A 14,673-nucleotide genomic window follows, 5' to 3' on the forward strand; every position below is an offset into this window, starting at 1 on the left:
TTCCTAAAACATAAATCTAACCACATTAATTCCTAATATAATATTTCAGTGCTCCCCACCCCATTTCCTATTGCAGAGCTTCTCAAAGTGTGTGCATCAGAATCACTCCTAGATTTTGAAAGTGCAGCCTCCAATGTCCCAGTCCAAACCTATCTGATCAAGAGAAATTTGATCTCTGAGAAATCTAAAAATCTGCATTTTTCAATTTTGATTCCGATATATGTGAAGCCCTTCATGAGCCATATCCTTCTTTTCTACCTCATCTACTGTCATTATCCACTTTGTACTTTAACCCTCCAACAATGTGTGTGGTTCCCCCATCTGCCAAGAAATTTTACATTGCTGCTTCTGCAAAGGCGGTTGTGACCTTCTGCAAGGTCCTTCATCTCTTTGTCTCCCTGCTGCTGCTGCTGCTAAGTCACTTCAGTCGTGTCCGATTCTGTGTGACCCCATAGACGGAAGCCCACCAGGCTCCCCCCGTCCCTGGGATTCTCCAGGCAAGAACACTGGAGTGGGTTGCCATTTCCTTCTCCAATGTGTGAAAGTGAAAAGTGAAAGTGAAGTCGCTCAGTCGTGTCTGACCCATAGCGACCCCATGGACTGCAGCCTACCAGGCTCCTCCATCCATGGGATTTTCTAGGCAAGAGTACTGGAGTGGCTTGCCATTGTCTCCCTGGTACACTCCTTTTTATCCTTTGAAGTCTTCTTCACCAGAACCTCCTTACCGAGAAATTTTACTTACTTTCCTTCTCTATAGCTGTTTCTCAACCAGTTTTTCATTATCACTCCTTCACTCAAGGAGCCCTTCTAGATACCTTTTCCTAATTGACCCATCCACAAAATTTTAATATCACAGATGTACTGTACACCTGTTTATGTACTGTTACCCTTTGGAAAACCATAAACTATGTAGCATCTAAGATTTTTTGCTGCCCCTACTCCCCTGCCACCTGCCCCATCAAAAATCAATGCTTTTTCCCTTGGAGGCAGTATCACCCCTGTTGGGAACACATACTGTGCAGCAGCAGACACTGTTAACCAAACCAGTCTTCTTGAAGTTTACCTTTGGTTTCTCTGATAAGTCTTTTCTGATTCTTCTCCTATCTCTCTGACCTTCCTTCTCAAGACTCGACTTTGTAGGACTTTCTTCTCTTGCCTGCCTTGTAAACACTGAATTCCACAAGGCTCAGTATTTGAGTTTCCCCCCCTGCATTATTCTATACATGTTTTCCAGGTTATTTTGCCTAGTTTTAATTACCACCTATCATGCTATTGAAAAAGCATGAAAAGATCTTGATGCTAGGAAAGACTGAAGGCAGGAGAAGGGGACGACAGAGGATGAGATGGTTGGATGGTATCACCAACTCAATGGACATGAGTTTGAGCAAACTCTGGGAGATGGTGAAGGACAGGGAAGCCTGGCGTTCTGCAGTCCATGGGGTCACAGAGTCGGACACGACTGAGTGACTGAACAACAACAATGCTATTGACTCCTGACTCCTGAATTTTGCATCTTTAGTGAAGATGATTGTCCTGAGCTTCAGCTTCTTGCTAGTCTAAGTACAGGTTACAAATTGGCAGCATTTAGCGTCACCTGGGAGTTTGTTATGAATGCAGATTCCCAGGGTTGCCCCCACCCAAGACATGAATCACAATCTGCATTTTAATAAGATCCCTGAATATTTTGTATGCAGATTAAAGTGAAGACATCATAGGCTGGACCCCATTTCCGGCTTTCTAATAGACATCTTTAATTGCATGCTCCATAGGCACAGCAGTTCCCATCCCCTATTCTTGGTTAAAGATAACACAATTACTCAGTCATCTATACAAGAAATCTAAACCACTCTTTTCTTATCATTTGTATCAAACTGGTTACCATTCCTACCTAGTCTAGCTACTAAATGGCTGCTGAATTTATTCCCTCATCTATGCTCATCACCACAGCTTTCATCTCCTTTTGGAAAGATTATTATCACCGTAAGGTCCTAATAGATTTCTCTAGCAATATTCCACACCCCACCGCAACCAATTTACCTACCAACTACTGCCAGAATCACATTCATAAAATGCAAATCTGATCATGTTACTCTTCCTGGCTAAAAATTCCTTTAGTGATTCCTTATTGTTTAAAACCAAGGTTCCTGACCAGGGATCCACACATGGGCTGTAGGAGATCCTTAGACTTTCTGAACCTATAAGAAAAAAATTTGTGTATGTACATTTTTCTAAGGAGAGTGTTATATAGCTTTTATCAGATTTTTAGAGGGGTCCATGACCAAAATAGGTCAAGAACTAATGACTTGAAGGATCAAGTCCAAGTTATCAGCTTGGCATACAATGACCCTTCATACGTCTCCCACCTTGCCTCTAGCTACTTGCCTATAGGAGCCCTTGGTTTCAGCTTTACTTATGGACTTGGAAGTGCCCTCAGCTTTCACACCTCTGTGCCTCTGTATATGCTGTTCTTAAAATAACCCCCAGGTCACATACACAACTAGTAAGGTTGCAGTCTGGATTTGCACCTAGGTCTTTCTTCAAAGTTCACAGTCATTCCACTTGACAGTGGCTTGATATTTTATATTGTGGCCTGTGCTGTGCTGTGCTTAATTGCTCAGTCGTGTCCAACTCTTTGCAACCGCATGGACTGTAGTCCGCCAGGCAAGAATACTGAAGTGAGTTGCCATGCCCTCCTCCAGGGGATCTTTACAACCCAGGGATTGAACCCAGGTCTCCCGCATTGAAGGCAGATTCTTTCCCATCTGAGCCACCAGTGAAGTTCAAGAATACTGGAGTGAGTAGCCTATCCCTTCTCCAGGGGACCTTCCCAACCCAGGAATTGAACCAGGGTCTCTGCATTGCAGGTGGATTCTTTACCAGCTGAGCCACAAGGGAAGCCCTATTGTGGCCTAGTACACACAAATATTAATACATACAACATATACTACAATAAGTTTCATGAAATCCACCTTGATATATTAAAAAAAAAAGGTGGTTGCCACCCACTAAATTGATATTATATTCCTGTTACAAGTTACTACCCTTGGTCCTTGGGAAAAAAGCTATGACAAACCTAGATAGTGTATTAAAAGTCAGAGACATTACTTTCCCTACAAAGGTCCATATAGTCAAAATTATGGTTTTTCCAGTAGTCATATATAGATGTGAGAATTGGACCCAAAAAGAAGGCTGGGTGCTGACTAATTGATGCTTTTGAACTGTGGTTTTGGAGAAGACTCTTGCGAGTCCCTTGGACTGCAAAGAGATCAAACCAGTCAATCCTAAAGGAAATGAACTATGAATATTCATTGGAAGGACTGATGCTGAAGCTGAAGCTCCAATAGTTTGGCCACCTGATGTAAAGAGTTGACTCACTGGAAAAGATCCTGATGCTGGGAGAGATTGAAGGCAGGGGAGAAGGGTACGACAGAGGATGAGATGGTTGGATGGCATCACCAACTCAATGGATATGAATTTGAGCAGCTCTGGGAGATGGTGAAGGACAGGGAAGCCTGGTGTGCTGCAGTCCATGGGGTTGCAAAGAGTGACTGAACAACAACAACCCTCAGTTGAAAAACATTGCACTAGCCCTTCATTGAGATTCAGGGAGTTCTCACTACTGAGAATTTATTATCTTAGCCCCAGGAGTACCAAGGTTTTGAGGATTCCGAGGGTTACAAAAGTTTTCTTGAGAGGAAAAAGCATTTGCCAGTGAATTGACCACTTATATCAGTCCCCATTCAACCTACTCCTTTAAACACTAGCACCAATCCCCTTGCAGCTAGCTGCCTAATCTTTGTGTCTCATGGATTGTCAAATATGTCACCAAGCGATTCCATGCAAATCTAACACAAAGTGAAATTATAAAGCTTATTAAAAAATGCAGGATATTGTGAAAACTGACATGAAACTGACAGCAAGGATCTGGTAGACTAGTTTACAACTGAAGAGGAGAAAAATAAATAAGGATAATGATCTTAAAAGTGGTTCAAAAGAGAGAAATTTAAATACCAAATGACTATGGAGAAGCCCTCGGGAAAACTGATGAAGCCCTTGAATTTTTTGGCAAAATCAACCCTCTTAATGATCATGCTGCAAAAGTCTCACAGAAGTGAAACATACCATTTTGAAATATCATGCAATTTTGTTAGAAAAATGAGGTCCTGAACAAAAACAATCAATCCCGGAATACATTCTTGGTTATAAGAATTACTTAGCATTCAATTTTTATTAAATGAAACAAAAGAAATACATTTTAATAGTTTTTAGTTAGTCAGGTTAGCATACTAATCAAACCTTGCCCCGCACTATTTACTGTAAAATTTTAGTCCCTCTTTTAAATGTATCCGCTAAGTAGCTTTTTGTCTGGTACCAACTGTCTTCAAATAAGAACCTCCTGTATACCTCTGTGTTTCCTCATCACCTATCATACAGCAGGAGCTTAATAAATAGTTGGTTAAACAAGGCAATGGCTTCCTCCTCTGCCTCTAGTCTCAGTTCCCTCAGACCCAATCAGCATACTGCTACCCTCTAAAATTCTTTGATAAATCCCCACTGGCGCCAGAAAAAAGTCTAGCTCCTCAACATGGTTTACAAAACCTTTATAATCTGGTTTTGCTTTATTTACTCTCACATTCTGACCCTATTTAACAACTTGTAGTTCTCCAAATGCCCCATACTTTCCTGCTGCCATGCTTTTATTACTGCCTCTGTTTGGAATTCTCCATCCCCATCAGTGGGAAGGCAAACTCCTGTGCCTAACTCTAGCATACATGGACCTCTATTAGCCTCTATTAAAACAGCTTCCCACTTTGTTTCAAGTAGTTTTTATTATAAAAAGTTTTATTAATAAAAGTAATATAATCACATTAGGGTGAATATATGAAACAGAGAAAAAATACATGTATATCTCTGCATGTATACACACACACACACACACACACACACACACAGTATCATCATCCTCACGAAGTCAGTGGTATCATTTTGTCGTATTACCTTCGACAAATTTTTTCATATGCAGATGGTGAACGTATGATGTTGAGGCTACCTGCCCTTTAAAAGCAAAGCCAACATTATACGATATGCATTTTTTCTTCTTATGCAGTCATCCTAACCACTAGTTTTATTAGTTATATAATATTCCATCAAGTATACATGTTGCAGTATATTACCTTAACCAACCCACCATTATTGAATATTTAGGTTTCCTTCCCTCCTCCCCTCTTTTCTGGTTATTATAAGTAAGAGGGGAGAAGGCAATGGCAACCCACTCCAGTACTCTTGCCTGGAAAATCCCATGGATAGAGGAGCCTGATAGACCTGGTGGGCTGCCATCTGTGGGGTTGCACAGAGTTGGACACGAATGAAGCGACTTAGCAGCAGCAGCAGCATAAGTAAGAGAAATTACCATCTTCATATACACATCTTTTCCATATTTTGGATCGGCTTATTTCCTTAGAATAGATTACCAAGAGTAATAGATGTTATGAGTTAAGATCTTTCTTTTTTCAGGTCAAATTTGGTAGAAGTAAAATATATACATGTATATGCCTGCCAGGCTCCCCTGCCCCTGGGATTCTCCAGGCAAGAACACTGGAGAGGGTTGCCATTTCCTTCTCCAATGCATGAAAGTGAAAAGTGAAACTGAAGTCGCTCAGTCGTGTCCGACTCTTCGCGACCCCATGGACTGTAGCCTATCAGGCTCCTCTGCCCATGGGATTTTCCAGGCAAGAGTACAGGAGGGGGGTGCCATTTCCTTCTCCAATACATGTATATATAATGTTTCAATTTCTCATCCTCTAATCATTAGTGATACTATTTTTTCATGTTTGTTTACCGTTTCCTGTTTTGTGAACTGTCTGTTCATGTCTTTTGCTCATTTATCTGAATATTAGTGTTATAAAAAATCAATTAGAATAGTTAATAATTTTAGCCCTTTGTTTATATTTGCTGTAAGTATCAATATTTTTTTGCCTATTTTTATTTTGGTAAAATTTTAGCTGCAAAAGTTAGAAAAAATCTCATTACACAGAATTTGAAAACTAGAGAAACATATAAAAAAAGCATCTTTTAATTCTGCCACCCTAACATAACCACTATTATCATTTCCATTACTTTTTAAAACATGCATGTGCTTTACAAAGTTGTAACATCAGTGTGCATACATTTTTAAAACCTGTTTTTTTCATTAACCCATAAGTATTTTTCTGAAATGCCCCCTTAGCCCTCATAATCATCATTTAAAATAATAGTATAATATTCCATGAAGTTGATATACAATTTATTTATTGCTATTCATTTTATTTCTAATTTTTTCAAATAAATAACAGGAAGATGCCCTGGAGAAGGGATAGGCTACCCATGTATTCTTGGGCTTCCCTGGTGGCTTGGCTGGCAAAGAATCTGCCTGCAATGTGGGAGACCTGGGTTTGATCCCTGGGTTGGAAAGATCCCTTGGAGAAGGGAAAGGCTACCCACTCCAGTATTCTGGCCTGGAGAATTCCATGGACTGTATTCCATGTAAAGATAAATATCTTTAGGTAAATAGCTTTTTTCCATTATTTTGAATTATTTTCTTAGGAAACATTCTCAAGAGTAGACTACTAGGTAAATACATGCTGGCTACCAAACTACTTTCTTGAGGGATTGATCAAAATCACAGTATTACTACCAAACTGAGTACCATTTTAAAAAATTCTGTTACAGACAGGCTTAAAAAGAGGCTACCTACTTACTTGCATTTCTTTGATTAGTAGTGATGAACATTGATCCATATTTTCCAGTTATACTTAAAACTCCTTTGTAAATTGTCTATTCACGTTTTCTCCCCATATACCTTCTTATACATCATACTGTATGAATGTCTGAGAAAACGCAAATCTGACACATTTTGTCATATTTATGTCAACTATGCCTTTCTAGTCTGTGTTTAGATTTTACTTTTGAAATGGCCATAAAAGTTATTTTGGTTTTAAAATTTCATACAAATATGTTGATCTTTTCCTTCATAAGTTTTTTTTTCCTATTCCTTCCTAAGCTTAGAAAACTATTCCCCTTTAGAAGCTTGATAAATATTCATTCATTCTAGTTTTTTTATTTTCTAATTGGGCTTTTTAATATTTAACTCTTCAATCTAGCTGCCACTTAGTTTACTACAGGAGATAAGGGTGTAAATGTTACAAGCTGTCACAACGTCATTTACTGAACAACCCTTTCCAATCATTTGCCACACATCCTTTATAAAAGATTGAATTTTTATATGAAACAGTCTCTTTGGGAAGTGTACTATAATATCATCTGTCTAATCTTATACCAGTGGTACCAGTATTTTCATTAATCTTGTTTTGTATGTTTAATAGCTAGTAACATTAGTCTCTCATTACTCTTCTTTTGTAGAATTTTCTTTGAAAATAACTCTTCTTTAGCTTTCAAATAAGATCACTTGCTGTCTTACCTCTAAGAGACAAACTTCTTGAGGGCAGAATTGGTTTATTTCCTTAGAATAGATTGCTAAGAATAATAGTACTGGGTCAATAGGTACAAACATCTTCCTCACTCTTATACTTATTTCCAAAGTTTTCAAAAAGAGTGTGCCAATTTCACTGTAATCCTGCCAGCACCTGGATATTTTGAAATTTTGTTTTCAAATCTTGTGGAGAAAAATGTAGTATGCTTTAATTTCTGTATCTCTGCTTATTAGCGGTGATAAAAATATGCTTGACACTATGTAGGTGCTTAATCAATGCATGTTGAATGAATATATGGCATGTATGAATGTACATGCATTGGGGGATGAGGAGATTAAAACAAATATTGTGGTTATAAATGATAGATGCTGGCTAGATGTAAGTTTGTGGACTAAATGCCTATAATCCATTTGTAGAAAGATTCTAGAGGGGCCAAGAAGCCCCTGGAATTTGGACCTGAATTGGAGCAAGCCCTAGAGACTCTTCACTGCAGATGTGTGTTTCCAGGTAGGATCAGTTGAAAGCTGTCTGAAACAGTTAAGATAACGGTACATAGGTATGCCCACGGCTACGTGCAGCCCAGAAGCCACCATAATTGGCTAGAGATAGAGTGTGCTTCCTTTGGCAGCAAAACAGTGATAGGAAGTGGCAGGTACCTGGTATTCCACTGCACACTGATCCAGGCCCCAGGAGGCCTGAAGCAATGAATTTAAATATATAAACTTCTCCAGTGCTATACACAGAAACAAGATCTGACTTGTAGGACTGGGCATTTCCCATGAAACCACACTACTTTTCTTCTCAATTTGCTAAGTATGAGAAGGCACAGAAGTCCTTGGTTCAGAGGTGCTTGGTTTTATCCCTTTGATCTATAGCTTGAAGGAGATAGGGTCATTTTTTCCTTCTAGAGATCACTGTCTTGACTTTGAACTTTTTAACAGGGCAAAAACTAACAAAAAGCAAGTTATTTCTCTATGTTTTTAAGGGCATATAAAATTGATTACTAAACACTGCGTCTCTTTGCTCCATTGCCTCAGTAGTGGATTCTAGTAGTAAACTTACTCAAGAATTTCCTTGGTCATGAAATCTATTCATTCGATGAAAAGAATTCCATATTATTACCTTAACCTGCATATGCTGAAACTGTGCTCAAGGTTTTATTCTGAAAGATAAAGTGTTGTCTCTAGACTCAAGAGCCCTGGAGTAGCAAGGTCATGACAGATGGTATGAACAATTGGTATGTAAATGATGCATTGGCAGTTAACTACTACTGCTGCTTCATTTCACTCAAACAGCACATTGATAAGTTCAGTTTTTAAAATCTTTTTCCTGCCCGGGGCTGGGGGGTAAATTAGGAGTTTAAGATTAACAGATACGCATACTATATATATAGGTAAACAAGAAGGATCTACTGTATAGCACAGGAAACTATACTCAGTATCTTGTAATAACCTATAATGGAAAAGAATCTGAAAAGTGTAACTGAATCACTTTGCTGTACACTTAAAATTAACACAACATTGTAAATTAACTATACTTCAATAAAAATAAATAAATAAAATCCTTCTCCTCCAACATGTACTGCAGACATCTTAAGTGACATGCCACATGCTAAATAATACTCAGAAGTCCTCGTTAGACACAGAGTACAACTGTTTGAAATGTTAAATTCCAAAAGGACTTTTCCTGTAACTCCAGGTAGCACTCAATAGTTGTTTCATAAGCCCTTTCTCCTTAGAAAAAAATCTAGCTCCAGCTGCCACTTTGCTTAGAGATAGCAGCACAAATCTCCTTTTTGATTCTTCAGCCATTTGTTTTAAATCTATTCTCATCCATTCTTAACCTATTCAAAAATCTGCTTGCTGCTCCTTTTTAGAACTAGCTCTATAATTCACCTCTTCCAAGACTTCCACGATTAATTGCTCCTTATTACTGAATACAGCTCATACACATATTCAGTTGGTACCAAAATTGATGTTGCTCCCTAATTATTCTAGTTTTATTAATGTTTCTAGAGTTCCTTGGAGATAGGGTAATTTCTAGAAAGCTTAGAAGGAATTTAGGGATTGTCTAGATAAGTAAACATGAGTTTACATAAATGAAAAGCTGATTCAAGGAAAGAGGTAGAAAGCAGAAATGTCATTATCTTACTTCTTTGCATGATGCCACCCTCCAGACCAGTTGATTGCTACTTTGCACATTCCATCAATCAGGCACTGGGCAGCTGTGATTGTAGCCCCTCCTACAGCTGCTGCATAGTCGAATATTCCTTCAGTGGCTGGGCAGTCATAACCTTCAGGCAAACATCAGAAGAGCTTGTTAAAAGATAAACTAGAAAAAGAGGGGTGTGATATTATGATTTATAATAAGGAATATACAGTTAACCCTTGAACAACATGGATTGAACAATGCAGGCCCACTTACAGGTGGATTTGTTTTTTCAATAGCAAATACTACAGTACTGCACCATCACTGGTAGGTTGAATCCCTGGATGCAGAACAGCAGATATGGAGGGCCAACTATAAGTTATACTAAGATTTTCAACTGTGCAGAGGGTGGCTGCCCCTAATCCATGGGTTGTTTAAGGGTCAACTACATAATTGGTCTTATTCCCAGTTTCTGGCATAGAACTAAAATTCTTGGAATTCCTAAATGATGAGTCAGAGACGTATCTTGGTTATATTAATGAGGTGACTTGTTGACCACAACTAAGGATGGGGGTTGGTTGCCAGCAGAACCAGGCATACGAGAGTTGGAACTATCAGTTCTACCTCCTGATCTCCTGTGTGAGGGAAGAGAAACTGAAGATTCAGTTTGTAAGAAATTAATAAACAGAAACTTCAATTATACAGAGTCAGGAGACCAGAAGGGGGAGCTCTCACACTCTGAAACAATAACCAAGTTTAACAAGAAAGACTTCTTTCCTGGTAAGGACTCAAGTCAATGAAAAGCCAGGGACTCTTTCCTTTTTTTTTTTTTTGTTACTATAGCCCTCCCAGCTTCCTTTCCTTCTCCATAAGAGTATTCTTCCCTAGCCATGTAACAAATTGCACATGGCTTGCTATGGTTGCAGACCCCAAATTGCAATTCTCTGCTGATCCCAAACAAACCCATGTTTGATGGAGAAATATCTGGCAGCCTATTTGTTTAGGTCAACGAGTTCAATCACCAATTGGCCAATGACTTTAATCAATCATGCCTATGTAACAAAGCCTCCATAAAAAGCCCAAAGAAGAGGGTTTGGAGAGTTTCTGGGTTGGTGAACACATAGAGATTTGGGGAGAGTGGCATGCTTGGAAAGGGCATGGAAACTCTGTGCGCCTTTCCCATACCTTGACTTTCTGCATCTCTTCCATCTGGCTGTTCCTGAGTTATATCCTTTTATCATTAACTAGTAATCTAGTGACTATATGGGTTTCCTAGGTTCTGTGAACTGCTCTAGAAAATTAATTAAATCCAAGGGGGGTAGGTCATGGGAATTTCTGATTTACAGTTGGTTAGAAGTAGAGTTAACAACTTGGATTTATGCTTGGTATCTTGAGTTGGTGAGGTTGTTAGAACCTCTGATTTGCAGCCTGTCAGTCAGATCACAGGTAGCAGCTTGGGTTTGCAATTGGTGTCTGATGTGGAGTGAAGTCTTGTGGGACTGAGCACTTCACCTGTGGAATCTGATGCTATCTCCAGGTAGATAGTGTCAGAACTGAGTTGAATTGGAGGACACCAAATTGGTGTCCTGAGCACTGTTTGGTGGTGTGGAGGCAAATTCTTTCCTCCACACATTGGAATTGGGTCCAGCACCCTATTAGAAAGACTAGGTTGAGGTACAACAACATATCCTACCAAAAAGCTACTGTGCTAACATCAGCTCCAAATGAGAGATAAATGTCTTCAATGTGTTAGAACTAGAAAGGCTAAACTTTTGTGATTAACTAGTCACATCTTATAGATGAGGAAACTGAGGACTGAGAGGTGATATGTCATATCAGTGATGACACAGAGCCAGGTATGGGACCCTCTGGTGTCTTAAGCTCCCACTGCCACCTTCCACACATACCTCCAGTCCAGTGTTTTTCTACTAAATCATACTGTTTCTCTAGACTATCCTATTGGCCACTTATGGTTCTTTAAAAATGCAGCTGTTTAATGAGAAATAAGGTATCAAACTTACCCAGAACATAAATCTATATTGAAGTTAACATACAAGGTCACAGGACAGTCAAATCAGTGTACATATAGATTGACCCAGTCTGGGCACTGCTATTGCTGCTGCTGCTAAGTCACTTCTGTCGTGTCCGACTCTGCGTGACCCCACAGACGGAAGCCCACCAGGCTCCCCCGTCCCTGGGATTCTCCAGGCAAGAACACTGGAGTGGGTTGCCAGTTCCTTCTCCAATGTGTGGAAGTGAAAAGTGAAGTCGCTCAGTCGTGTCTGACCCTTAGCAACCCCACGGACTGCAGCCTACCAGGCTCCTCCATCCATGGGATTTTCCAGGCAAGAGTACTGGAGTGGCTTGCCATTGCCTTCTCCAGGGCACTGCTATTAGGGCCTAAGCAACTGAAAGGTTTTTCTCTATTTGATCCATCATTAATTTTGCTCAATTCATATGGGAGTGTAGTTAAACTAAGAGATTAATATTGTGGTTAACACATTAGTTGTTAATTTGAAAGTTTTAAAGACCATCATGCAAGCTATAAGGGCTTCCCTGGTAACTCAGCTGGTAAAAAGTCTGCCTGCAATGCAGGAGACCCCAGTTTGATCTCCAGGAAGATCCCCTGGAGAAGGGACAGGCTACCCACTCCAGTATTCTTGGGCTTCCCTGGTGGCTAAACTAATAAAGAATCTGTCTGCAATGTGGGAGACCTGGGTTTGATCCCTAGGTTGGGAAGATCCCCTGGAGAAAGGAATGGCAACCCACTCTAGTATTCTGGCCTGAAGAATTCCCTGGACTGTATAGTTCATGGGGTTGCAAAGAGCTGGACATGACTGAATGACTTTCACTTTGCAAGTTATAAAAGATGAAGTAGTTATGATCTATAGATGGAGGTTGTCCGTCTCCCATCATTGCCTGGTAATGACTTTACCTAGTCCATATTCTATGGAGTCTGGATGATCATCATCTCCATCTTGGCTGACCTTCTGTAGATGCTGCAGATAGGCATCGGTATGGAAGGTGGCCATCTCCTCCATGGAGGCCACTTTGGGCTTAACTATCCTAATAATAACAGAGAACAAAGAGAGGTGAGTGAGTCAGATCCAAAGTATGCCAAAACCTGGAAACAGGAGCCAAAACTTCCAGCTTCTGGTTCCAGGGAGCTGAATCCATAAACATGTTCCTCCACTGCACTACAGTCTTCATTTTCTCACATCCACTGCATTAAATAGGGGTGACAGGATAGATATGTCCCTTAAGTTTAAAGGTAGGCAAAAGAAGAGTAATTATATTAAAATTAAATAATCAGGTATCACACAAACTTTGCTCTGTGAGTTACAACTTTCATGACAAACCAGTAGGAAGAAATATTTTCATTTGAATCAGTTTTCCTAATTGGGCAAATACAATTCTTTCAACTAAAATTTTACTTTACTAGACAGCTGAATTGTCAGGAATTTTGAATTTGCAGTCAGAGAACTGGGTTACCATCATGATTACCAGCTCTATAACCTCAGATAAGATGACCATTCTGTTGTTCAGTTTCCTCATTTGTGAAGTGGGGGTATCTTAAGGAACTTATGTGAAGATTAAATGATAACATACATGAAAATGCTTTGTGGATAACTCTCATTATTATTAATAGCAAAGGATTAAAAATAGACAACCAAAAATGTAAAAATTTCTGTATCTGGTCACTCACATTTGCCTCTGAGAGGAAGGAGAAAACAGGCTGACTAGACTTCACTCAGAAGCTCTCAACCAACTATTCATAAGAAGTGAAAATTAGGAGTAATGGAGAGAATACAGGGCACTAACCTAACAGAAAGGACTTAACCACCTCTAACTTCTAGCTGCCTAGTCCCTATATCCTCTTCCTGACTCTCCCACTGTCACTACTGCTCTCTAGGCTTTGCCACTCAAAGGGTGGTCTATGGACCAGCAGCAGCACCTGGGAGCTTGTTAGAAAAGCAGAATTTCAGCCTCCCATCAGACTTATTGAATCAGAATTTGTACTTGAGTGCTTGCTTCAGCCAGAGAAGGCAATGGCAACCCACTCTTGCCTGGAAAATCCCATGGGCGGAGAAGCCTGGTAGGCTGCAGTCCATGGGGTCGCTAAGAGTCAGACACGACTGAGTGACTTCACTTTCACTTTTCACTTTCATGCATTGGAGAAGGAAATGGCAACCCACTCCAGTATTCTTGCCTGGAGAATCCCAGGGACGGGGGAGCCTGGTGGGCTGCCATCTATGGGGTCGCACAGAGTTGGACACGACTGAAGCGACTTAGCAGCAGCAGCAGCAGCAGCAGCAGCAGCTTGCTTCAGCAGCACATATACTAAAATCTGAATGACACAGAGAAGATTAGCATTGTCCCTGCACAAGGATGACATTCAAATTTCTGAAGCATTCTATATTTTTGGATTGGAAGTTTTGGATTAGCAAAGTATTATACATACTCTTCCCAGGTGGCTCAGTGGTAAAGAATCTGTCTGCCAATGCAGGAGTTACAGAAAATGAGGGTTTGATCCCTAGGTTGGGAAAAATCCCCTGGAGGAGGAAATGGCAACCCACTCCAGTAGTCTTGCCTGGAGAATCCCCATGGACAGAGGAGCCTGGTGGGCTACTGTCCATGGGGTCCTAAAGAGTCAAACATTACTGAGCAACTAAGCACAGCATATATGAATCACTTTGCTGTACATCAGAAACTAAACAATACTGTAAATCAACTATACTTCAATAAAATAAAAATTAAAAAATAATCTGTATTTTAACAAGGTGATTCCTATGCACATTCAAGTTGAAAATGCATGACCTAGGCCACAGGGAGGCAGTAGTGGGTTTTTTGTTGCTGAAAGGAAACATGCCCATGAGTCTTTCATGAATTAATATGGTTATGTAGGCTACTGCCATTATCAAGCAGTCTCAGCCTTAAAAATTAAATACATATAGCCAAGATCCAAGGAGTCTTGCTTATTCTTCAAGAATATATATCCACACCCTTAGAGGTGACAACTTTGCTTATTAAAATAAAAATTCTATGGTTTCTTATA

The 14,673-nt window shown here is 39.9% G+C and overlaps 1 protein-coding gene and 1 non-coding gene across 3 annotated transcripts in view; one reads left to right on the forward strand and one right to left on the reverse strand.

Moving 5' to 3' along the window:
- HDAC8 (histone deacetylase 8) overlaps positions 1–14,673 on the reverse strand; it is a 267,792-nt gene that overhangs the window by 250,625 nt on the left and 2,494 nt on the right. The window contains exons 3-4 of one of the 2 annotated variants that reach the window (XM_055393871.2): positions 12,553–12,683; positions 9,621–9,762 (exon numbers count right to left, since the gene is read on the reverse strand). In XM_055393871.2, coding sequence (XP_055249846.1) covers positions 9,621–9,762; positions 12,553–12,683 — 273 coding nt within the window. Of the gene's footprint in view, positions 1–9,616; positions 9,763–12,552; positions 12,684–14,673 lie in introns of those variants that run through there. The other variant, XM_088833719.1, reaches the window with a different exon arrangement.
- Positions 13,939–14,041, forward strand: LOC129535392 (U6 spliceosomal RNA). Its single transcript, XR_008681654.1, has one exon. It is a non-coding gene; the product is annotated as a U6 spliceosomal RNA (small nuclear RNA).

Source organism: Moschus berezovskii, chromosome X (genome assembly GCF_049115385.1).
Source record: "Moschus berezovskii isolate FMDL1 chromosome X, NW_MosBer_1.0, whole genome shotgun sequence".
Lineage (NCBI taxonomy): Eukaryota > Metazoa > Chordata > Mammalia > Artiodactyla > Moschidae > Moschus > Moschus berezovskii.